The sequence below is a fragment of the Pinus tabuliformis genome, chromosome 9 (genome assembly GCF_031772625.1).
Source record: "Pinus tabuliformis cultivar Carrire ecotype Pingquan chromosome 9, CPIR1, whole genome shotgun sequence".
Lineage (NCBI taxonomy): Eukaryota > Viridiplantae > Streptophyta > Pinopsida > Pinales > Pinaceae > Pinus > Pinus tabuliformis.
Window position 1 is genome coordinate 1,928,404,131 of NC_142307.1, and position 27,361 is coordinate 1,928,431,491.

At 42.5% G+C, this 27,361-nt stretch overlaps 1 protein-coding gene across 1 annotated transcript in view; it reads right to left on the reverse strand.

The window, feature by feature from the left end:
• Positions 1-108: 108 nt before the first annotated feature.
• The window catches only part of LOC149156667 (uncharacterized), a 78,361-nt gene continuing 51,108 nt past the window's right edge, over positions 109-27,361 (reverse strand). The window contains exons 2-3 of the mRNA XM_089444829.1: positions 695-848; positions 109-398 (exon numbers count right to left, since the gene is read on the reverse strand). Of these exons, the coding sequence (XP_089300955.1) occupies positions 109-398; positions 695-848 (444 nt within the window). The remainder of the gene's footprint in view (positions 399-694; positions 849-27,361) is intronic.

Genomic DNA, 27,361 nt, shown 5'->3' on the forward strand with positions numbered 1-27,361 from the left:
AAAATCTCATTGGTCTATTTGGGTCAAGCAATGTTTAGTATCAATAGCCTTATGAGGCTCAGGTCCAATACCAAACTCCTTACGTTCCATATGGTTCTCAAGGAATGGTTAATCCAACTTATGCCCTTCAGTCTGGGCAGTACGTTTAACCTGGCTCATCCACTTTCTAGGGTGGCTATGGTCAGATTCAGTTCGGAAATTTTTTTGGCCCTGTTCAAATACCCTTGCAACATCAAAGACAACCTCTACAATAACAAGGACAACCTTTGTTATAGCAAGGGCAACCTTTGTTGCAGAAAGGACAACCTTTGTTGCGGTAAGGGATATCCGGGCAACAACAAGGGCAAATGATCTTGCAGCAAGGTCAATTGCAACAACCACAGGGGCAACCCTTGCAACTGTTGTAGCAAACCATGCAGTAGCAGATGCAATATGCTCCACAAACCTCCCAGCCTATATCCTCGCAGGGCCAACCTTTGCAGCCCCAGGGACATCTTTTGCAGCACCAAAACCAACTCGGGCAGTAGCAACCCTTATATACATATCAGCAGGGTCAACCTTTTTAAGGGCAAGGCCAGGGTCAAGTCTTGCAGCAGTGGGCCCAAATCCTAATGTCCTAGGTCAACAGGTCCAAAATCCTTTTGGCCAAGGGAAGCATGTACAAAATCCCTATGTCCAAGGGCAACAGGTGTACAATCCTTATGGCCAAGGGCAGCAGGTCCAAAATCCTCTTGTTCAGGGGAAACAGGTTTACCACCCGTATGTTCAGGGACAGCAGGTACAATACCCATATGTCCAAGGTCAACAGGCTCAACAACCTCTGAACCCATACATTGCTTATCAACAACCTATGCTTTCACAGTTCCAAGGCATTCAAGGTCAAAATCCTCTCTATGGCCAAGGTAACCCATAATGGGGGTAGAACCAAATGCCATATGGCCAAAATCCCCCGACGTCCAAAATCCTTACTAGTAGGGATGGGGTCCTCCGGTTGGACTTGCTTACCGACCTCCAATGCCTTTTAATACTCAATTTCCATTCTTGGCCACACTAGAGTTGCTAGATGTGTCTCGCCTTACGAATGATCCAATTCTTCATTTGCCATACTGGCCTCTAGTTCCATCCAAGATCCCGAGCAATTGTTTGAAATTCGATGGGAAAGCAAAAGAAGATCCTCAAGCCCACGTGATGACATATCACCTCTGGTGCTCTTCGAATTCTTACATTAATGATTCCATTCGTCTCCGTCTTTTCCAACAAACCCTCACAAGTGCTGCAGCCAAGTGGTACATCGAGCTTCCTCGAAGTACTTACCATGACTTTAACTCTTTAGCCATGGCTTTCCTCACGCATTTCCAACTGCCGGTTCACTATGAAACTAGCACCTATTTTCTCACATCGCTTAAGCAAGATACTATGACACACATTTCCGATCACATCCATGAATGGTGACATAGACGTCGCCTGATCAAATTCGAGATTGCTGATTAGTTGCTCACCGAATGGTTCACTAAGTCATTTGTGGCACCAATTGCTTGCGATATAGCTATGGGTGGGTGCATTACTGAAGAACAAGCCATTTCTTGTGCCCAATACTTAGATCTAGTTTATTCTCAGTTTGGCACTTTGTATGAGTTATTACTTGATGCTCTACGACCATCCTCCGATCCTATGACATCGAAGTCGTAGGCTACACCCCTTGTTGATGGAGTCATTAGTTAAGTGTCCTAGACCCCTACTAAATCTTCTTCCAAACAGAAGTTGGTCTCAAAAACTATTTCCAGTAGTTCTTCCTAGAATCCACTAGGCCCTGGTAAAACCTTAGAGGTCCACGCTGTCCTGTCTACCGCAGCGGACAAATCCTTGAAAAGTAAGAAGAAAGGCAAAGGCAAGGGTAAAGCTGATGCCCCAAAATAGGGTCCTCTTAAATCGTCTGCTGGTGAGTCTTCACAACGGAAACCTAAGTATCCCTGCCTCATTGGCAAGGAGGATCACTATACCAAGGATTATCCCTGACAATTCGAAGTTAGTCGTTTTCTCAAAGGGACCCCAGCTATCCTAAAAGAGCCATTTTCATCTCAACAGACCCAAATGGTAGACCAACCTCAATATTCTCCTTCCTCGGGATCTCAAGTGTTCATGATGAGTACGTCTATTAATGTGGCTACTAGATCATAAGATTTCCAAACTCCTACCCTGACAACTGGGAAAGAGAAAGAAGCCACCCCTTCTTCTTCTGCTCCGAGTTCTGGCCCTCTTCATATCGAGTGCCCTAACCCTGATTCCGTTGTATGGCCACCCTCTCGAGGTGTGCTAAGGAAATCCTCGTACGATCCCAACACTCGAGTCGCTTAGCACTATAATATTATTGAGGATTTGGCTCAGGCACCGTTAGCTATGTCGGCTCTCAAGGTGCTCCAAAACTGCACATTGCAGCGGAAATATTTGCTGTCGGCGATCAGGGGTATTGATCCCATCGATTCCAATTTGAAATGTTTTGATCTAGAGAACCATGTTCTGCGCCTGCCTCATCAGATTGCCTTTCTCATTTAGGTAATCATCAATGAGAAGACCATCCATAGGACTTTCATCGATGAAGGTGCTTCCACCTGCATCATGTCAATCGCATGCTGGAAGGCCATTGATTCTCCTTCTTTGAACCAATCCACAAACACTTTGGAAGCTTTCGATGGGCACACGACCCTTCAACGTCTTACCTAACCTTGCCATTACTTAGGAGGGAAAGATAGTACAAGTCGAGGTAGAGATTGTTGATGTTAATCTCAATTATAATCTTCTACTTGGCCGAAGCTCGACCCATGTCATGCATGTTGTAGCCTCCTCCCTATTCCGCGTGATTCGTTTTCCCCATCAAGGGAAGATTGTCACTGTTGACTAGCTGTCCTTCTTTGCCTATTCCTCCTCGGATGGTAATGTTCCATATGTCAAGCACACTGGTGCTCCCTATGAGAGTGTGGGGGTAGGTCTTTGTAAATGTTATGCCTTAATGGGATTTTTTCTACTCCCACCTCCTCATGTTGCCTATGTCAACATGATCTCGATCAAATTTGACCCTTGGGTCATACCTTCACAAGATCTTATTGATACCTGGGGTGAGGTTATGCCACTTAGTCCTGCCGAAATCAATTATGTGGAAATTGTTTCGGCCTTAAGTTCCGCATCCTCTGATTCTTCTGTTGCGAAGACCTCTCTCGATACGTATGCTCAATCCCCATGGCTTGGCGCTTAGGAAACTCTTGATCCCTTAGCCGAGACTTTTCTTGCTGATGAAGGTATCATGGAAGTAATGTCTCTCGAGGAACCACCTTTGACTGATGCTCATCATCGTTCCTCGTTCCTACCTTTCCCGACGGTCACGTCTACCAATCTCAAAGAGTTCTCCTCTTCGTTTCTTTCCCTCCTACTTCCGCTACCGATCATGACTCATGAAGTATGGTCGGAAGGAAATTTGGGTAATATTACCCAAACGATGCTGATTGATATTTCTCTCAAGCCTGGTATCGTTGAACATGTCCATATCGGGTTAACTTGTTCTTCAGATGAGATCAAGACCTATACTCGTCTATTTCAAGAATTTCGTGATGTGTTTGCGTGGTCCTATGAAGAAATGCCTGGCATTGGTCCTAGCATTGTTGTGCATGAAATACCAACTTATCCTCACGCGAAGCTCGTTCGCCAACGGCTTTGCCCAGTGCACCTTAGGAAGGTCGCCACTATCAAGGGTGAAGTTGAAAAACTTATCAAATTTGGATTCATCTATCCCATCCCTCTTACATATTGGGTGTCAAATATTATCTCGATGATGAGAAAACAAGGCACGATCAACATTTGCGTTGATTATTGTGATCTCAATCGTGCCTGTCCTAAGGATAACTACCCTACTCCCTTCAATGATCAGATCATTGACGAATGTGTTGGGAGTGAAAATTTTCCCTTTATGGATGGGTTTTCTGGTTACAACCAGATTAACATTGCACCAACTGATCAAGAAAATACAACTTGTATCTGTCCATGGGGTACGTTCGCGTACAAAATGCTCCCTTTCAGCCTAAAAAATGTTGGGGCTACATTTCAGTGGGCAATGTCCTATGCATTTCACGATATTCACAACATCGTCCAGCCTTACTTGGATGACCTTCTTGCTCATTCTCATAAGCGCCGAGATCACCCTGACCGTCTTCGGCAAATTTTTCTTCACTATAGATACTACAACATTCGGTTAAACCCACACAAATGTGTTTTCTGCATAGAATCCAGACGAATCCTTGGCTTTATCGTTTCCAAGGATAGTATTCACCTTGATCCTCTTAAAGTCGAGGCCAGTGTAAATTTATCCCCTCCATCTTCATTCCACCAACTCTAGAGCCTACAAGGAAAGGAAAATTTGCTCTTTCGTTTTATACCCAATTATGCTGGGCTAGCTACAGGATTTACCCAGTTGCTCAAACAAGGAACACCCTTTGCCTGGGATGAGGTTGCCCAAAAATATTTCGATGATCTCAAGGCTGTCCTCGTAAATGCTCCTTTGCTGCATCCCCCATGTTAGAGCCTAGATTTGTCTCAGGCTGAAAAGACAAGGTTCTAGGTCCACATCAAACCACGCTCAACCTTGCAGTTAGCCCTACGAGGACAGGAGAGGGCTCTCTCCGGGTCGATCTCGGCAAAAGGTAATCAATGGGGCTCGAGATGACTGAAATAAAAGCTAATTTTAGGCTAGGTATGAAGTATAAGGGATTTGATTTGAGTTTTTGAGAGTTTTGTGTTGGAAACAGGGAAAGGCAATTTGGGCTCGGGGATGAGGCACAGTTTCTGCAGAGTTCCGATTGGGGCAAGGAAGGCAATCATTTTGATGCTTTAAAGTGAGTGAAATGGATAGATCAGACTGGTGGGGAGCTAAGGAGAGCAAGAGAGTCTCAAGAATTCTCCTTAAATAGATGAAAACATGAAAATTTAAACAAATTCAAAGGTAGAGCATAACAGTTAATGGATTCCACCTTAATCACTCATTTGTTCAAATTCAGAAGAAAAGAGAGGAAAATGATACACATAACACTAATAAACTTACAATTACTTAGAGAAGAACACCATCAAACCATAAAGCCACATGGATCCCAAACAATGCTGCAAAACCCTGGTCTTTCCTTAGCCAAAAATGCAGAAGTGAATGTACAATAGAGTGCCAAACTTTTCCCAAGAGTCCAACCCTGAAAATGACTTAGAAATTACATGATATAGATTAGCCCAACCCATTCCCTTGCCTCTAGGGGTTGAGCTCATAATTCTAGGAGTTGTTTCAACCAATTCTAAACAAAGCACTAAAATCTAGGCAATCAAAACAACTTGCCTCTATAAGGTAGGAAACTGATTCATTCATTAAATTTTCACTTTTTGGTGAATGAATCCTCTAGAACAAGTAAATAAGTGCCAAAATTAAATCATGTTTATCCAATTACATCAAGATAGATCAAGAATTACATCACAAAGCAAAACTAGTGAAACTGGCCAAATTTCTGAGCTGGAAGGTGAAAAATTGGGCAAAAAACCTCTGTGCGCCGCGCCAATTTCTGTATGCGTCACACCACTTTGATGCTGATTTTTAGGCACTTGATAAAGTAAAAATTGAGCCCAAGTGTGCTTGTTGGAAATCCCTACCTGTCTACTTTCCAACCCAAGTGGAATTTCTGAATTTGGTGCCCATTTGCCCCTCCAAAACCTCAATCTCCCAAGACTACTTCATGTGTGTGAAATTAGGGGCATAGAAGTCATTTTTAGGGTGTTTTTGACCACCTGAGGACTCAAAACTTGCCCAAACTTCTTGGCCATGCACCAAAAGTTATGATTTTTCATGAAAAATCCAAAAATATAAAGTTTTTTTCATTTGGAGCCTCCTATCATAAGCGCGCGCCATGTGGCGCGGCGCACAGGGAGAAAAACCCTGTTTTTTGTACAAAAATACCAAAAATGCCCCAAATTTCTTGAAATTTGGGTTGGAGCTTCTTCATTAAGTGTTATGCTGGGCTAAAGAGGCTTCGACCAATATCTGAAGACGATTGAGCTCCCTTTGCCTCTTTTGCTTCCTTATTGCCTTCCTCAATTTGGCCTTCAAATTCCTGATTCGGGCCTTGCACACCTTGTTTCGTGCCATATAGTGGAAAGCCATGTGTCTCAGCAAAGCATGGTCCTTGTTGGCCTTGTCCAACAGCCTCTCTAAGTGCATGTTAACTCTCTCGAGATTGGCCTCCCGATCCTCATTAATCTCTTGCTCCAACGACGTGAGCTCAACTCTTCTCCTTTGTGCAGCTTGGCGATGCTCACGAATGTTTTGTAACTCCATGATTGCTTGCTGATCCTCAAGCTATTTGTTCCTCTACTCCAAGTACTTCATGGTCCACTTAGCCCTCTCCAAGTCAAGGGATAAGGCTTCGATCTCTGTTTGCTGCTCCTGGATGATCTCTCTAAGTTTGGCGCTTTGTGGACCTGTATCTGTATCATCATCATGAAGGAGAATGAAGTCGGTCTCTCGTTCACCTGATGGCCCCTCATCCTGCATTGGCCTCTTGCCTTTTTCCTGTACCTGTGGTGCTGATGTCGGAAATGAGGCCCCTTCCACCCCGGGTGGAGATAACACTCGTTTTGCTGCTGCAAACAAATGTCTGGTGCCTCTCTGATATGTGATGAATACCGGCACACTAGTGGTCTCATGACGCTCATACTGATGAGAAGGTCCACCTTCATGCTTAACCTCTGATAATCCTCGTGAAGCTCTGAAAAAGTCACAAGAGATGAAATCATCCCAAGTGATGCCCTGCAATCCAAGCTGATGAACCACCAAAATCTTAATAAGAGCAAAATGATAGACACTGTTAAGTTGCTGCTGAGGGGTTTTATGCTGCATAAAGGTGGTCATCCTCTCTATGTTCTGACAAATGAAATACGAAATTTTCATCATCCGTACCCTGGTGAAACTCATGAGCAACCTGATGTGATAAGCATAAAGACGAGAGAACCGTCCCTCACAGCTGAAATATTTCATGATCAATCTCATTAGTGGAGCATATTCATCTTTCATATATCGGAATGGGAACACTCTCTTGAGCTTCCTCAAGAAACTGGTTTTAATGTATGGCTCATAATGCTGCCGGTCAATCTTCTATTTCTTGTGCCATGGTTCAACAATTTTCGGTATACCGGTTGCTAATGAGACAGTTTCTAGTGTAAGCATGAAGGTGACACCGGCTAAGGTAGCTTGATCTCCATGTAAGTGTAGCACGAACATACGAGCTAGCTCATGATGAAATTGGACACTAGCCACCTTTTGACAAAACTCATAGCATGATTGATGCTGAAAACACTGCATAGCAAGAAGGCAGGCCTGCAATTCTGTAAGGGTGGTCAGTTCTTCCCTAACATGTCTGCCACCTTTATGAGGCCTCCGGGGTGCCTGTTCTTCCAAGGGTGAGTCACTTTGGGTTTCCACTTCATAGTCTGATGAATGCTCAGATGCCATGACTGCTATACAAAATACCTTGAAGAAAAGATGCTGATGTATATGAAATGTGCTTGGACTGCTCTTTATTGATGTATGAAACTGCTGTGTTGTAATGCAATATGGTTGGATTCTGCCACTAAGGGGAAAAAACATATGCAACCAGGGAATGTTAGGAAGGGGAAAACAGTAGGGGATTATGGAATATTGAAATAAATTTTATTAGGGAGAGGAGGGGGATTTTATGTATGGGAATAGTGTTTAGGGTTTGGGATTATTGTATAGGGTTGGGAAATTTTTATAAGGGCTAGGGTGTTGGGGTTTGAATGTAGGAAAGAAAATGTAGGATTGATGAGCTTAGTGGGGGGGGTAGGAAATGATGAAACAAGGGAGAAATGGGGAAGGAGGAGAATCCTTGGTGACAAATCAAACATTTAGGAACCCACAGCAAACTTCCTTTGAAGGCACTTTAGATGTAGGGTTTGGATCTTTGTTTCAACCTTTATCACCCATAAACCACCAACACTTATCACAAAATTTGATGCAACATCAAGAAGAACGCCCTACCTGGTAAATTCACGCAAGGAATGAGCAACTTGGAGAAGTTTCAAGCAATTTCGAGCTTTGGACTATATGCACCGTGCCAAGAACCCAGTGCGCTGCGCCCATTCAGAATAACACTGGGCAAAAACTCCCAGTGCGCCGCACGCTTCCAGTGCACTGTGCCACCCATTCTGTGCGCCGCGCCGGCTAGCTGCAAGCTATTTCGCCCCAAAACACACACTTGCTCATCCAATTCAGTTTGAAATGATTTTCTTTGACCTTGGCATGCAAAATGACATTGATCTTCATGGCAAAAGCTTATAAAGACATTGATTTGATTTTTGTTTCTTCAAAACCCATTTTTGTGATGTTTTGAAATTGGAACTTTTTCACAATTAATGCAACTCTGTCTTTTTGTTTCCTCCTTGATTTTTTGGTTGAAATGATATAATTCTTGGGAAATTTTTGCAGGAATAGTTGACATGGGATTTGGCAAAGGAGACCAGGGCTGCACCTGAAGAATTCAAGAACTGAAAATTTTGGAAAATTATTACAAAAAACGAAATGTCGACTTGTCTTCAAAATAGAGTTTTGAAGAAAAGTCATAATCCATCCATATGACGATAAAAATCTTTGAAATAACAACTTATCAAGAAACTCCCTCTGGCCTGCTGGCTTTATTAGACCTTGTTGAAGACCAAATTGACTAACCCTAGTCCTAATGACTAAAATGACTGTTATGATCTAGAAACTGAAACAGGATTGCAAATAACTTTTAAAACTTGATTTTGATGGATAGACCTGAGCCAGCAGTGCAAAGCATGAGGGGTAGTGAATGACAAAGTCCTTTCGTCAGATTTATGGCATGCTCCTAATGGAATGCAACTGATCGAGCGAGATGGGACACCTAAAAATGAAATGCAAAAATAGTTTTGATCTCTGACGGAGGGATGACCAAACCGACTCTAACACCCCAAATTATCATCCACATTACTTCCTTTACCTAGCTACAACCCCTAGCACCATTGCTATGGTCTTGGTCCAAGATGACGATGAAGGCAATGGGCATGTTATCTACTAACTTAGTCATAATCTCCTTGACACTTAAACGCGTTATGCCCATGTTGAGAAGTTGGCTTTGGCTGTCGTCTAGGCTGTTCAACACTTTCGACACTACATCCTCTTACACACTACTACTGTGATTTCTGAATGCAACCCCATGACCTACATCCTGAATTGTCAGTTGTTGGGAGGCAAGTATTCTAAATGGATTGTCATCCTGCAATACTTCGATTTAGTATTTACCACTGCCAAATATAAGAAGTCACTTGTTTTCGCCGAGTTGATTTGTTCCCTTCCTTCTACGTCTCTCCCTACTGGTGTAGATGAACAACTTCTGGATGGGACTATTTTCCTGATCAACACCCTTGATCCATGGTATGGTGATAACATCGTGTATCTCCATACGTCCATGTTTCGGTCCACATTGACAAAGGATTATCGCCAATAGATTCGACATCACTCCCAACCCTACCATATTATTGGCGATACTTTATACCGTGTCAGTGTCGATTCAGTTCTTCGCCAATGCCTTACTCTCGAGGAGGCTGAGAGAGTTCTCAATGATTGTCACTCCAAGGCATGTGGTGGTCATATGTCTGGCTATGCTACTACTCAAAAAATCCTTTGTGCTGGTTATTTCTAGCTGTACATTTTTAAGGATTGCATCCTTTTTGTTCGTAAATGCCATGAATGCCAAATTTAGCAACGGAAGATGTGCGCCCCACCCGCTCACCTACAACCCATCATTATGGTTGGTCCTTTTGCCAAATGGGGCATCGACTATATGGCATGTAACCCTCGTTCGGCCGAGGGGCATGGCTATATCGTCATTGATGTGGATTATTTCACCAAATGAGCCGAAGCGATGCCTACATACTCTACAGACGGTAAAATGACAGCTCAATTCCTTTTCAATCATGTTATTTCCAGGTTCAACATACCTCAAGCCATTGTCACAGACCATGGCTCCCATTTCAGAGATTACATGATGGCTGAGCTGACATCCGCATTGGGTTTGCACCACGATGGTTCAACCCCGTATTACCCTCAGGCCAATGGCCAAGTTGAAGTTGTGAACAAGGTTTTGGTTAGAATGCTTCAGCGTACTATTGGGATGCACAAGTCAAATTGGCATCTCATGCTCTTTTAATCTCTGTGGGCTTACTGAACCTCGACCAAAGACACAACTAGTTTCACACCATTCCAGCTCGTCTATGGTCTGGAAGCAACATTGCCGATTGAATGCGAGATTCCTTCACTCAAACTAGCTGTCGAACATTTCCCTGAAACATCACCTCAGGAGGAGAACCTCTTATATTTAGAACGACTAGATGAGACTCGTCGTCTCACTACTTTGGTTATTGAGGCACAAAAGAAATGAGTCAAGTCCCATTTCGATCAGCCGGTCTCCCCTTGCGCGTTCTCTAAGGGTGATTTGGTTTTACTATATGACCAAGCTAATGATAAGCTGGGTGTAGGAAAGTTTGAGCCCATGTGGCATGGGCCCTACATTGTGAAACATGTTTTTCAAAAAGGGGCCTATGAGCTTATTGATTATGAAGGCAATCCTCTGGACAAGCCTCGAAATGGGATTTACCTCAAGAAGTACTATGCATAGGTCATCTTGCATGGTTACGTGTGTACATTAGTGTGTCATTCATTTTTGTGCAGTGTAGTTTGGTGTATTAGTTTTCAAACAACTTTCCTGTTTACTATGTTTTCCTTGCTCTGCAGATGTCTGTGACTCCCCACATCAGTTTCGCTGATTGTGCTTGCCGTAGTACCTAGAACCTATCATCCACGGCGTAGGCTATTTATGACCCTCACGGTGAGTTGATTGATCTTCAAGGTATATGTTTAGGTCGCACAACTAACAACATTGCTAAATACAGCGTGGTCGTCAAATTGTTGTTAGAATCCATTTCTCTTAACATTCGAGGTTTGGTTGTTAACCTAGATTCACAACTTGTTGTCCTTCAACTCAATGGGAAATATTCCGTCAGAAACCCTCAGATATTGAGAATGTATCTCTATATTCGTCTATTGGAAAGGAATTTTGATTACATTACATATCATCATATTCCTAGATGCATGAATACATTGACAGATGCATTAGCTAATTATGTGTTGGATAGACAAGTATGAAACATGTGAAAAACCAAAAAAAATCATTTGTACCATAGTAAGCAAGAAAATATAGCATATATCTATATATATATATATATATATATATATATATATATATGGTGATAATGTTTGATACATCAAAACCCCAAAAAAATAATGTGTTTCCAAAATAACATCAGCGGCTCACAAGCCTCAAAAATGTAAATGCTGGACCTAAGAACTAATCAACATGGTGATTGTGGTAGCATGACACGGCTCGTGCAACACGAATCAGCAATCGGCGAATTTGATCCGATATTCCCACCGAGTGTCTCTGGTATTGGCAAGGAATGTCTCTCACCCAAGCATACTCTGGGAACCACGAGTCAACCCCTCAAGGTTCCTCGTGATCTCCTCCTTGTTGTCACTCCCCTCCTAATAAGGAGCGACGACATCAAACTGGTGGGCGATGTGCCTGGCTATTGGGGACATCCCCGTAGGATTCTCTAGTCCAACATTTGCATTAATGAAGAGAAATTTTATAAACACACACACACACACACACACAGATATATATAGATTGAAAAATAACAAAACAAAAAAATTGATTTTTTACCTTCATTGTCAAAATCGTCTCCATCTGGTATTGGCATGTTCGGATCTCCACGAAAGTCGGTGCCACTATATGTCTAGTCCTCCATGACGATCAGCTATCATTGTAGCCATAAAAAGAAGGTAGGCAAGTACGACATGTCCTGGCCCCCAATGATCCTGGGCATCAAACGACTCCAACGGACCATCTGTGGGTCGCGTGGCATAGGAGTATCTACCTTAGTCAACCGGTACTGGAACAATGACACCTGTTCCAAGAAAAAGGTCACTAGTATGGATCCGAAGCAAAATTGCTTTAGATTCCTCGCCTTAGCTTTGGTTAGTTGGTGTTTTATTTTGATCTTCATGGCTTCCTCCTAATTGAAGATCGTTGGTGCTGTGCAGTCAATGGCATATAGGAATTTCGACTTGTTAGTCTCATGCACTGCCTGGGACCCCACCACTCTGTTGACAGTCAACAATAGCACTCTCAGTGTCAGGTCTTAGACAGTGGCAAACTCAATCTTGCCACTCTTGGATTTGAGGGTTTCAGGACAATATTCAGCAAGAAACATGGATATGCTTGCCCCATTTGGCCGTGGCCCATATAAGTTGACTGGTTCCCCTTTCCAGAACCAGTCACTGATGACGAATATTTCTTGATTAATGTCCCAGAGACTAATTAGGTACTGAAGCAACTCAGGTTGGGCCCACATCCCTGGCATGAGAAAGAATTTGAGGAGCCCACAGTTCCTCAAAGCATTCAGGCAATTTGGATCATTCAGTGCTTGGGTGTCCACATCCTCATGCTCACGTTCTTTCCAATCTACCATTTTCGGCGATTCTTTCCTATAAAAACCATAGATTTAAGTTAATAATCATTTTTGACCCATAAATTTCAAATTCCAACGGTGGTTTTGAGGGGAAATTAGTTTTTTCCATATTCACGGTGCAGATGCACTTGTTTTAAAAACTGTTGAGCCGATGGTGCGATAGGCCATTTTAATTACCCTCGGTCGGCATGATTCCATGCCCGGAAGTTGCGCTGACCGAGGGCGAAAAATATTTTACAAATCCTCCCTCAAAAATCCCAAAAATGGTTAAAAAAAAGAATAAATGGCATGAAAATGAAGCTTAGGGCTTTGACTCTTACCTGTATTTGGCGGCTCAGCGAATGACCCCCAGGATCTCCTGCTATCTGCTCTAGAACAATTAGGGAAAAAGTGAGTAAAACTTCCTTCACAACAAGGTAAAATAGTAAATGGTAAAAAATATTTACTTTTCCTCCCTTTTATTCAATTTTTTATGAAATATTAGGTTTTGTAAATGTTTTGACCTGTTTTGCCTCAAGAATTGGATAATGCACTTTACCTTTTTGTGTAGCGACAGGTCATGGATGTTCGACGATGATGTCGAGTCATGTTTCAACTCTTTTCTCGACTTGTAAAAATCATATGAAAATATTGCCGAGTATTTTTCCCTTTTGACTCGTAAAAAAGAATAAAATGGAGGGTCTACTTTCAAGCTCTTTTCCGACCTTTTAAAAGCGAAAAGATAGTTGATCCCTTGTTGTTTTGAACTCGTTAACGGATGCGAAACATCATGCGCCTAGTATAAGTTTACCCCTTTTTCGGGTTGGGATGCACTATTTACAAAAAAGGTACTCCTTGACTGAAATGGTCAAGCGGTTCTCTCGAGTATCATTTTCTACCTTTTTGGGCTCAAGAGACACAAATGTACGAAAAGGGACCATGTGGAGTTTTCTTTTCCATGTCTTTTTCAAACTCTCTAAACATGAAAAAGATATCGAGTTACACCTTTGTCGGACTTGTTAAAATATCAAATGACATCAGATTCATCACGATGACGAATATGAGCTTCTCCTTCCTAGGGCTCATTAAACTTACTAAGTCAGATTTGTCCGAAGGATGAACTTACAGTGCAAGCATATGCTATCCCCTTCAAGTTTGGAATTAAAAAATAATCGGGGTACCTACTAGAAATGGTGGGGGGAAATTTGGAAATCTAATCAGTTGTGTTGACAACTCACTCTTGAACATGACACTCTCTGCTTTGTGTCGGGTTGGGATATCCTCCTTTGTATCATTGACCTTCCTGGGTTGGGCTATTCATTTTTTCCTTCCATTTGATCTCTGCCATGTCGTCATGACCACCGATCCTATGGATCCAAAAGCTTCCAAACTTCTAGTTGTGTCACCGATATGTTGAAGAGTTGTCCTTCTACAGTTACACTTACCTATGATTCTCTGTATCATCCAAAATCATATTGCATCCTTTTGTCTCATGTCGATGATGTGGGATACATTATGGCCCTCCTTCAAAATGGTCGCTTCATGTCGACTTCAACTCATTATCTGGGAAGTTGGACGAGAGACTCCCTTTCACTACCTTAGAGCTTGCATGCCCTAATGGCAAGTTCTTCGCACTCGACGACAAGTTCACCTCATTGGCTTTCGATCGAGCGATTTCACAGGTTTTCAACTTCAGTTCCTCTATTCACATTCCATGGATTGTGTTGATAATACCTTGAGGACCATTTTCATTATTGGTGGTTTCTCTCGCACTTGTTAACAATTTACATCATTGACTGGTAATCAAGTGACTTTCTAGCATGTTCGACGTCAAGACATCTATTCACATGTTAGACTTTGTACTTTGATCAGGTCGTGTTGGAGCGCAAGACCTTGGGATCAGATTACCAAAGTCTAGGTTGCAAAGTGGTGTGACATGATTATGTTTATATACATGTATCACTCAGACGGATGGCTATGACCATACCATGAGTTATCATATGTGATCCTTCTCATTTTTGGATGGCTTCGACCATAGCTTGGTTTCGATATGATCCCTTTTATAGGATGGCTACACCCATACCTGGATCCATTTACATGATCATTATATGGGTGGCTGTGTCCATACCATGATTCATGTATCATTTGACAGAGTTTTCAGTTATGTATATGTATCTGTACTTGCTTGCAGGTTTTCTGACGATAAACTCCGGTTCCTCGCACTGATTCATAAAGAATTTCATCCCTCACACTAGTTCGGCCTTCACGCTTTAGGGGGCATTTGTTACACAAAATTTTGTCACTGTCCCTGTACTCCCCATTCCTCGATCCTGGAGGATCTCTACAGTGAACCCTACATGGTCTCCCTTCATGAAGAAACTCCCATTGTGTCCCTCTTCATGAGCAGAACAATTCCCTTTTGCACCATTTCCCCAAAATCTTCTGTTTTCCCCAGTTTACAAGACTAGCGCTAATGATCCTTGTCCTCCTCGCACCGATATGCAGGGATTAACATTGTCCCTAGCACCGACCGGAGCTACTGATCTTTGTTCCAGTCACGCCGATCCTCTTATGGAATTTTTTTTAAATAAGGAGCTGAAGCTTTCAGCTCTAGAAGCTTCGTAATGGAAGTCTGGTAAATGGTTTGGCCAGTTGGGGTCGAGGATGTCAGTTTGGGCTCCTTTCCCCTATAAGGATGGAATTACCTCAAGAGATAAGACCTTCTCCCATGAGAAGAGGATCCATCTCCCATCCATTCATGCTATATAAACCCCCCTTTTTCCCAAGCACAAGCTAGTGTTAATATTGGTGTGCTAGTGCTAATTAAGTTTGGAGTAGACAATAAGCTATTCATAGTTGTAGCTATCTAGTTGTGTGAGGGAGAAGTGTGAATTTGGTTTAGTGTGAAGCCTAAAGGGAAGAGCCTTAAAACTATCACTGTTGACACCATCATGGAATGCTAACGGAAGTTTGTGGGAACCTAGTTTTGTCGGAGGAGAATGGCAACGTCAAGACAATGGTTGTAATCTCTTCTTGATTCAAAATATATGCAACTATCGATTGATTTCCTACATAATGTGTCATCTTACATGTTTATAGATTTATTTTTCTTGACTTGTTAAGTAGGTTGAATTACAATTTGTCTATTATCACAGTTTTTGTTTGCTGTTGTTTACTTGTTTTAGGTGTTTGAAGAAGGAAATGAGAGATAGTTGGAGCAAGCAAGCAAGGTCATCACCAACATAGATAAGCGTACTAAGAGGTACACCCTGTTAATTGGTTCTAACCTAAGGAAATCTTCCATAGAATGTATCGATTGTGGCTAGACCCATTATCGGGCTAGAGGAATTGTTTGTGTCCACACTCATAATTTTACTTCACCACAAACGTTCAACAAAGTCATTTGCTAGATTAAGTTGATGGGCATCAACCCAACCCAGGCCCAGATAAATGAACGAGGATTATCAACCATATGTTTCAATGTTTTCCTACTATTAGTGTTTAATAAATTTACTAGCTCAAGAGGCAATTATAACACCCTCATCCCACATCTACCCAAGTAACCAACCAACCGAGGTAAATATGTGACGAAAGGCCACTATAACGCGATTCAACCCCCTAGGTGAGCTTAAGGAAGTGGAATTGATGAAAACACACTACACAAAGCTTCCACATCAACAACAGAACTCCCAGGGGCCATCCTAACCACTCAGGTAACTAGCCCTTGAGACCAACTGAAGTTTTAGCCCATTAAATCCCTGGACGCTCCCTTGATATGGAGATGCATGCATCCAAGAGGCTCCACACACTCCCACAACATGGGTATGCATGTGTCTAGGGACGTTTCTCCGAAGACCAGTGCCTGTGACTCTGAGATTTGTGCCACTTTTTTAGGCCCAGAGCTTGGGTCATTGCCCATAAATCAATGAAACTTTCAAAAATAAAAGATAACAATGGAATAATGATACAAGTGAAATTTATTAAACAAGGACTTGACTGGACCCCTACTAGCCATCATAGGAATTTTGTCAAACATGTCACACATATGTAATCTATAGGTTTAAACAACAAATCTGAGCATAGGGGTGTCATACTTATCTAAGAATCGCTAAGAAGCATTGTTCCCTTATATCATTAGCTGCATTATCATCTATTAGGTCATATATACATTGTTCATTCATTTACAAATCAAAACATGAGGATAGCCATACATCATCACTGCCATAATACATTCTTATAACCAGCATAATAACAACAAAAATATCAAGGATACCTCAGCCATAGAATCCACATATAAAACAATACAATTACACATAAGATATCAAGGAAGGAACCTCTTATTAATGAATGCAAAAGCCAACTTGGGATGAGACTACCACATTCCACCCGACCATAGAATGGATGAGCTAATTCTTCCTTCAACCATTCACCCCCATTCCATATTCCAAGCATGAATGTGGGACTCAAACCAAAAGAACCAACCATGGCATCTCGAGGCTAAACCACCTCACCCTCATCAATAAAAACTAGGCTTTACTGCAATCCACACCAGATCAATAGGCCAACAAAATAAATATGTAGTAATAGGATTTACCATGATCTCCACCAGATCACTAGGCCAAAACAAGCATGAATGCCACTAGATTTCTCCACCTACAATGTGAGGAATTTTCTTGCCTCTTAGGCTTTACCGCAATCCACAATCTGATTCAGGGATCACTAGGCCCTAAAACGACACTCCACCCTCTAGGCTTTAGCGTATACTCCACCACTCACCGACAAGGATTCCTAGAACTAATTAAGGGCAACCACCTCTAGTATTTATTGTATATCCCACCATTAACTGGTCAAGTATTCCTAGGCTCACCCAGGCACACAATACCTGGATTTATCGCAACCCACAGTCCGATTCAGGGGTCATTAGGCCAGTTGCTTTACCGCAATCCACAGTCCGGTTCAGGGATCACTAGGCCATGTGTTCTTTCTTTCAGATATCCACCTCACTTAGTTTCAAATCCATTTGGAAATCCAGCTCAACCAAAACACGAGAACCCCATCACACCATGACTATCTGGAAATGGCAAGGTTAGGCTGAGAACACTATCACACCTGGAAAAACCTATGCCATAACAATAAAGAACCACATGCAATACCATGCATGCCAAATCTAGCAAAGCAAACACACATGAAAATCGATACCTGCAAAGAATCTTGCTGTAGCTGCTTGATCCAACTCTTCCTTGCTTGCTCCTTCCTTCCTCTTTCCTTCTTTGCCTTTCTTGATCCAATGCCAAAGTGCTCCAAGAAAAATCTAAGTGTCCAAGAGTGACAGAGAGAGAATAATGAGAGAGCTCCAAAAATGAACTCATAAAAAGGTACCAACCGATCCTCAAAAGCCTTTTTATCAATGAGGCATATATTTTCTTCATTTTCCATTATTTTCCTTCATTTTCCTCCTCACATGTAACATGTGACCTTTCACCTTCCTTTTTTCCTAATTTCCATTATTTTCATAAATAATTGTGCCAAAAATTTCATTTTTCCTTTCCAAATACGTTTCCATTACCTTTTGCAATTTCCTTAGCCATAATAAACCAATGAACACCCACTAGGATGTATTTCCCAACATTCATCTTGGAATAAGTGTCCCATCAACCGTGGTTATTATTTTTGCCTTTATTAACTTTTATTACATGGAATTTTCACTAGGGTTGTTACAAAACCCTCCCCCTTAGGGGACACTGTCCTCAGTGTTCAACCACACCTATACCTCAGCAAAACCGCTGAAAAGAAAACATGCTTCCCATAGAGCTTTATAACATATCTCGATGCAGTATTTACAATGATCAACCTACTGAAAACAAAACCAACATGACAACATAACACCATGACAACTATAATGACATGAAAACCATACCACTTACTGGAGCTTTATAATTTAACTCATGTAAGTATTTACATCCATATAGATATGTACATATACCTAAACATCACACCAAAACATATGCCAAACATCATGCCAAAACTACTTTTTCTCAACTGACAAACAATGAAGGATACATCTCCCATGTAGCTTCATCAGGTCCAAAGTGATTCCACTGCACTTTAACCTACTCGATTGCTCAGTTCTAGAGCATGAGCACTTTTCTTTGCAATATACATTGAGGCTCCACCTGGAATTCTCCATCTAGCTCCACTTGCAATAAAAACCAGTCAAGCACATGATCAACATATTTAACATACTTCTTAAGTAATGACACATCGAAAACATCATGGACTTTTACTGTTGGAGGAAGTGAAAGTTGATAGGCTACTGGCCCAGTCCTCTCAATAATCCTAAAAGGTCCACAAAAACATGGTGCTAGCTTGGGACATGATCCAATCTGCAAGGAAATCTTCTTTGGTTTGATGCACAAGTACACCTACTCCCCAACTTGGTACTCCTTGAATAACCTATTGCGATATTCATAACTCTTCTTCCTATCCCACGATGCTTTCAAATTCTTCTTGATTACCTGCATTTCTTGCTCCATGTTTGCAAGCATGTCTGGTCCAATCAACACCTTGTTAACTAGATCACTCCAACAGATGGGAGTATTACAACTCTGCCCATACAATGCTTCAAAAAGACTCATCTTCAAAGATTCCTGATACCCATTTTTGTAACCGAACTCTACCACTGGAAGATACTCTTCCCAGTTTCATTGTTGATGCATCACATACATCCTCAACATGTCCTCCAATACCCTATTAAGCATCTCAGTTTGTCCATCTATCTGGGATGATAAGCTGTTCTGAAGGCAAATTTTATGCCCAAACCTAAAAATAACTCCTTCCAAAACTTGGAAGTGAAATTTGCATCCATGTCTAACACAATCTTCTTTGGAACACTATGCAACCTAACCACATCTCGAATGAATACCTATGCTACATTGCTAGTTGAGAATGTAGACTTTATTAGAATGAAGTGTGCAACCTTTGTCAACCCGTCCACCACAACCATGATGAAATCATGCTATCTCATTGTCCTCGAAAAACCTATGATAAATTCCATGGAAATGGCCTTCCATTTCCATTCTGGAATCGCAATTGGCTGTAGCAGTCCACATGGATGCTTACACTTTGCCTTTACATGCTAACAATCTAAACACCTAGCCACAAACTCTGCTACATCTCTCTTCAAATTCAGCCAATAATATAATTTCTTCACTGCTGTCAGCATCTTCTGATAACTTGGGTGACTTGAATATGGTTTCGCATGAAACTCCCTCAAGATTACCTTCATGAGGTCACTGCTATCTGGCACATATATCCTATCTCTAAACGTGATCAATCCATCTTATGTGAGGCAATAGTCCACATCCTGTACACCTGTACATGTACCACTACCTATACCTATACCTATGCTCTATTGTAACCTATGCACAATCTCCATATACCTGTCATCTTGCTGACCTACTTGCAAGATCCTATCCCGTAGGTTTGTCCCATAGGAACTCATAACTACTATATGATTCACTTGTATCCACCTACTAAGAGAATCTGCGACCTTTTTCACCTTTCCTTTGATGTATCTGATCTCAAAATCAAACTCACTGATTTTGGCCAACCATCTAGCTTGCCTGGCGTTCATATTCGACTGGTCAAATAGATACCTCAATCCACTATGGTCACTCATCAACACAAACCTCCTTCCAAGAAGATAGTGACTCCACATCTTCAATGCATGTATGATTGCTGCTAGCTCAAGATCATGCATTAGATAGTTCTACTCATGCTCATTCAACTTCTGTGACTCATAACATACCACCTATCCATCCCGCATAAGGAATACACCAAGTCCTCTCTTGCAAGCATCTATACATACTACAAATTCTTTATCTGGATCTATAATCTTTAACACTAGTGCACACATCAACAACTGCTTGAGATGCTCAAAACTGGTCTCAAACTCCTTTGTCCATTCAAACTTCTTACCTTTCTGTTGGAGAGGTAAATCCCCTCTACGGATAGAGGCGATCCCTACTAGCCCAGCAGGGGTCTAGCAACAATCAATCAATGCTACTCTGCAAGCTCCTAATTGCAATTAAACAAAGTAGGTAAAAGACACCTACTTGGATTCCAACGCTCTTGTTTGACGAAGAGATGCCACACTCGCTCCTTTGCTCTGGCCGGTCACGATCCTCCACTATCCTCGTGGTTGGACACCTGCACATACAAAGAGAAGACAAACACACGCGTGAAATCTAATAAAAGCAACCATACATCAGTCAGAAAGGATGTAATTCACATTTAACCATTGCATAGACAAATTAGAATGGAACTATAACAGTAGTCATCTATTATTAATCAATAATAAGAGAAAGATACAACCATTGTTCTGACGCTGAGTCCTTCTCGAGAGGGTCCAGCCAGCAAGTCTCATAAGCATTCACCCAAGAAGTGGATCTCCCAAATCAAGTAACTCTCTCTCACACAAAGCTCTAAGACTTCATAACCTTTCTCTAGCTCTCTAGCAATCCACACTCTAGCACACCATACTATCTACTAGCAGCACACAAAACTATGAATTCCTTAGTGTCAAAGTCTATTCCCCCAAAGTGAGAACTAGCTGCTGATAGTAATGGTGGAAGAATATATAGGAGAAGGAGTCTCCATGGAGGGTGGAAGGATAAGCTCATCTCCAAGAAAGGTGGCCCATAAGACGAACAGACATGCCATAGAAGGGAGGGCGACACTCACAAGGCCAACAACCAGGTCTGGAGTCATCTGGAAGGTTGGCTGTTAGAACAAATTCGCCCAAACAGGATCAGCGCGGATTATAAAGGAACTGGCGCGCTGGCGTCGCGCCTCAATGACTAGGAAAGTCATGTCAGCGCGACCCAATACAAAGGCAAGATGCGCTGGCTCATGAAATTCGATCAGCGCGGAAAATAGGTGTACTTCCGCGCTGGCAGCGCATTTGGTCTGTTATGGAGCGCCCATCAGCGCGGTTATTTGGACAAAAGTCGCGCTGATAGCAAAAACTTTGGCAAAGTGGGTTATTTGGCCAGTTTAGAGAGCATGAGCATGATAAATTTGATTTCATGACACAGTAGGGATACTGACTGGATGACAGTGACAAATTGCTGTGTAACAGATGCCCCCTAAAGCATGAAGCCCGAGAGAGTGGGAGGGGTGAAATGCTTTACAAAACTGCCGAACTGGAACACCACCAGGAAGGACCTGCACGTATGTACAACTGATAGCTTGATTACATGTAGTCTAGGCATGGGCGCAGCCATCCAAAAGACATATGAAGAAAGGTCTGTGGTATGGACGTAGCCACCCAGCTGAAGAGACCATGATGATAACAAGGTATGGTCGCAGCCATCCTAAAAGACTCAAGTATGGTCGCAGCCATCCATCAACGAGTCATGTAATGATCATCCACAAATCGCAACCTGGACCATAACAGACAAGGATTCAGGGTCTTGCGCTCCATCTCGACCCAAATAAAGTACAAGTCCAGACATGCGAATACATGAGTTGAAGTCGAACATGTGTGGACATCGTCTGATTACCAGTCAATGATGAAAACTGTTAACAGACGCGAGAGGTACCACCAATAATGACAATGGCCCTCAAGGTACTAGAGGTACAATCCGTGGCGTGTGAATCAATGAGCTGGTGTCGAACACCCACGAAATCATTCGATCGGAGGCCAATGATGTAAACCTCGCGTCGAACACGAAGAACCTGCCATTGAGGCATGCAGGCTCTAAGGCACCTGAAGGGAGTCTCTAAGTCACCTTCCCGGATAATGGGCTGAAGTCGACAGGAAGGGACCTTGAGTGAAGGTGGGCCATAATGCTTCCCACATCATCGACGCGAGACAGAGGAAAAATGATTTGTGTGAGATAGCAGATGAGGTTGTATTATTGCAGAGGTCAACTTCTCTTGAACATATCGGCGGCACTGTAACGGATTTGGCAGTATTTGACATCAAATGAGCAGAGGTCATGGTGACAGGGCAATGAGCAGATGAGAGGTCAAAACAGGGTAACCCAAACCCATGGAGGCTAATGTGAAACGAGATGAGATATCCCCACCCAGACACGAATGCAGACTAGTTCCATGTTCAAGAGCGACATACTGCCGACACGACAATTATTACAGTTCCATTTTCCCCACCATTTCTGGTAGGTACCCCGGTTATTTTTGGATGACAAGCTTGACGGGGATAGCATATGCTTGAAGAGTGTCATTTCGACAATGTCCGATGTCATCAAGTGTTTAACGAGCCTGACAAAGGAAAAACTCGGCGTCTTTTCTTGTTTAGAGAGTCTGAAAAGACAGCGGAAAAGGAGACTCCAAGGGGGTCCTTTTTCGTACAGTTGTGTCTCTCGAGCCCGAAAAAGTATAAAACAATGCTCGAAAGAACCGCCCGACCATTATGATCGAGGAGTACTTTTCGTAAGTAGTGCCTTCGACCCGAAAAAGTAAAAAAGCGGTCGGAAGTACGTCGTTTTGGAGCCAATAACGAGTTCGAAACGACAAAAACCCGGCAATCTTTTTGAGTTTAAACGGTCGAAAAAGGAGCTTTAAAGGCGACCGCCTCTCTTTCCTTTTAACGAGCTGAGAGGGGGACTCGGCAATCTTTTCGTCTTTTAAACGGTCAGAAAAGAGCTGAAAGCAGACCTCCATTTTTATTCTCTTTAACGAGTCAAAAAGGGAAAAATACTCGGCAATCTTTTCATATTTTACGAGTCAGAAAAGAGCTTAAAGGCGACTCGTCCTAGAGGAACGAGTGGTATAAAAGGTAGCAACTGGTTCCGGCAATGGTGGAACTGCTCAAAACATGTAATGGTCAAGAGGCTGGCTAATAAAACCACTCATCGCTGCGGTTCCTCAGGAAAGGATAAACAACTAAGTGAGAGCATATGATCGGCCAAAGAGATGGTAGCAATGGAATGAAACAACCAAGGCTCATCTGGCAGAATTCAGCAGATAAAAATGGCAATCACGAGATGTAAATCGGGTATGGGTTCATTTTTACACAAGCTTGAACCATTGAGAACGTTGCTTGGATTCGGTTTCATGTTTACACAAGCTTGAAACGACAAACTATGCTTGTTATAAGTTCGCATGCCCCCAGCATAATGACGCAAATCGAGGTACATGCCCCCCAAGCTTCATTGCATTCCACAAAGTGGATGGAATGAAGGTTCACTTTCGAGATCTGGGAAAGACTCGACTGGGATTTTATGAGATCTTAATCAAAGACTCGATCTGAAAAGGGAGTTGTTTCATTTTTTAATGAGGTTGACACAGTAAAAGAACGATCCTCATAACCCTTGTTTCATGTTTTAACGAGCTTGACACAAGATCAGGAACTATGCTCGACCAGACCCAGTTTCATTTTTTAAGGAGCTTGACACCGGAAAAGAACTGTGCTCCATCCAGACTTCATCATAATGAACGGGAAGTGGAGGCCCCCAAGAAAGTGGCTCCGGAGGGAAGGCCGACATCTTGGAAATCAGGACCTAATGCCCCCAGGACACTATGCACGATGGTGTCATCACTGGGTACGGGCACGGGGTAGGTGGCCACATAGTTGATTTGCGGCGAGGCAGATGCAACTTGTGGATGAAAACCAGGAGGGAAGGACGAGTGCGCCGGAGGGGCTTGTGGACGAACGAACGATAATTGATCGAACGTCACGATTCTTCCATCGTGTGGAAAACAAACCACACGGAAAAGTGAAGAAACAAGGGCTCCCATGGCATACACATAATCACGACCAAGGAGAAGACTGAAGTCTAGAGAACCTTGGGTAACCGAGACGTCTATATAGACTGTCTTGCCTCCCAAAGTGATAGGAAACTGTGGAAGGATCCCTAATGGTTGACTCGTTCCTCCATCAAAAGCGGTGAGATTCGGAGCGACGGCTCCTAATTGCAATTAAACAAAGTAGGTAAAAGACACCTACTTGGATTCCAACGCTCTTGTTTGACGAAGAGATGCCACACTCGCTCCTTTGCTCTGGCCGGTCACGATCCTCCACTATCCTCGTGGTTGGACACCTGCACATACAAAGAGAAGACAAACACAAGCGTGAAATCTAATAAAAGCAACCATACATCAGTCAGAAAGGATGTAATTCACATTTAACCATTGCATAGACAAATGAGAATGGAACTATAACAGTAGTCATCTATTATTAATCAATAATCAGAGAAAGATACAACCATTGTTCTGACGCTGAGTCCTTCTCGAGAGGGTCCAGCCAGCAAGTCTCATAAGCATTCACCCAAGAAGTGGATCTCCCAAATCAAGTAACTCTCTCTCACACAAAGCTCTAAGACTTCATAACCTTTCTCTAGCTCTCTAGCAATCCACACTCTAGCACACCATACTATCTACTAGCAGCACACAAAACTATGAATTCCTTAGTGTCAAAGTCTATTCCCCCAAAGTGAGAACTAGCTGCTGATAGTAATGGTGGAAGAATATATAGGAGAAGGAGTCTCCATGGAGGGTGGAAGGATAAGCTCATCTCCAAGAAAGGTGGCCCATAAGACGAACAGACATGCCATAGAAGGGAGGGCGACACTCACAAGGCCAACAACCAGGTCTGGAGTCATCTGGAAGGTTGGCTGTTGGAACAAATTCGCCCAAACAGGATCAGCGCGGATTATAAGGCAACTGGCGCGCTGGCGTCGCGCCTCAATGACTAGGAAAGTCATGTCAGCGCGACCCAATACAAAGGCAAGACGCGCTGGCTCATGAAATTCGATCAGCGCGGAAAACAGGTGTACTTCCGCGCTGGCAGCGCATTTGGTCTGTTATGGAGCGCCCATCAGCGCGGTTATTTGGACAAAAGTCGCGCTGATAGCAAAAACTTTGGCAAAGTGGGTTATTTGGCCAGTTTAGAGAGCATGAGCATGATAAATTTGATTTCATGACACAGTAGGGATACTGACTGGATGACAGTGACAAATTGCTGTGTAACACTTTCCTCTGCAATTATGCAATAGGATAAGAAGGATGTGAGAAGTTCCTGATGAACCTCTTGTAATAACTTGCCAATCCCATGAAGGATCTCACGTCATCCACATTTCTAGGAGCTTCCCACTCCATGATAGCTCTTACCTTTTATGGATCCACTACTATACCCTCCTTGGAGACAACATGTCCCAAGTAATGTACCTTAGCCTGAAAGAAACTGCACTTGCTGAGCTTACCATACAACTAATGCTCTCTTAGAAATCTCAACACTACTTCCAAATGCTCGACACGCTCTTCCCCATTTTTAGAATATACCAATATGTCATCAATTAACACAATAACAAACTTATCCAAATAGGCATGCAACACACTATTCATCAAGAATATAAAAGTAGCTGGAGCATTAGTCAAACTGAATGGAACTAAAACAAACTCATAATGCCCATACTTGGTCCTGAAAGTTGTCTTGTACATGTCCTCCTCTTTAATGTGTACTTGATGATATCCAAATCTCATATCAATCTTAGAGAACACTGCCGCTCCATTTAGCTGATCAAACAAGTCATCAATCCTCGTCAACGGATACCTGTTCTTGATGGTAACTTTATTCAATTGCCTGTCGTCAATGCACAATCTGAGAGTACCATCCTTCTTCTTATGAAGTAGGAAAGTGTTCCCTTGCGGACAGAGGCAACCCCTCTAGCCCTAGAGTGGGTCTAGTCACAACAAAGACAAAACAACAATTGATTCCCTTAAATAGTCATCGTTGGATGCCAACCTCAAACTGGTGGTTTATGAAGTTCCATTGCATTGCTCCAACTTCCGTTTCCTTCTCCTCAATGAGCAATCAACCTAAAACACCACAAGAAAAAAACAGAGTACATAACCAAGAATAACAATGATATATTTACTTATAAAGTCAAGAAATCATAAGCTATCAAGTAAACTGTACACAAGATATAGAAAATCATCATTGATTGTATTAAAATGAATCAAGAGCAAAGCTTACAACCAAGTCTTGACATCACAAGCCTTCTCGGAGGGTCCAACCAATATGTTTCTTCAAGCATTCACTCTCAAGAATAGGTCTCCCAAAGAGATGGTATCTCTCTCTCACTCATAAGCTCTAATACAAGGTTAAGGCATTCCACAACCTCTCATCAAACTATTAGCAATCCCACATTTGTCACACTCACACCAAAGCTATCTATAAAATCAAAAGAACTAGCCAGCACTGCCCAACTAAAGAACTAGCAGATCATAGCAATGGTGAGTGATTTTATAGGAGAAGGAGTCTCCATGAAATGAGGGAGAGGAAGCTTATCCTCAAGGGAGGTTGCACAAGAGATGGAACCACCATCCCAGAGGAGGAAGGGTGACCTAAACTGACCCAACAACCAGCTCTAGAGACATCCAGAAGGTTGATTGTTTGAACAAATTCACCAAATTTGGATTGTCGCTAGTCATGAACTAAGTCTCAGTGACAGCATCACAAGGAGGTAATGCATTCAGAACCATCGTCGCAACAAATATCTTGAGGACTCGTGTTGGGCCCTAAAATTCGATCGTCACAGGAAACAGGTGTACACCTACGACGATGTCGCGATGAGACTGTCCAAGACAAGGGATCGTCGCGTATATTAATGGTTTACTCATGACGAGGCAGAAACTTAAGGAAAAAGGGTCAGTCTTCAACATCAGAGAGTAATGTTTAATCTTCTTGCATGAGTTGGAAGATATGAACATGTTT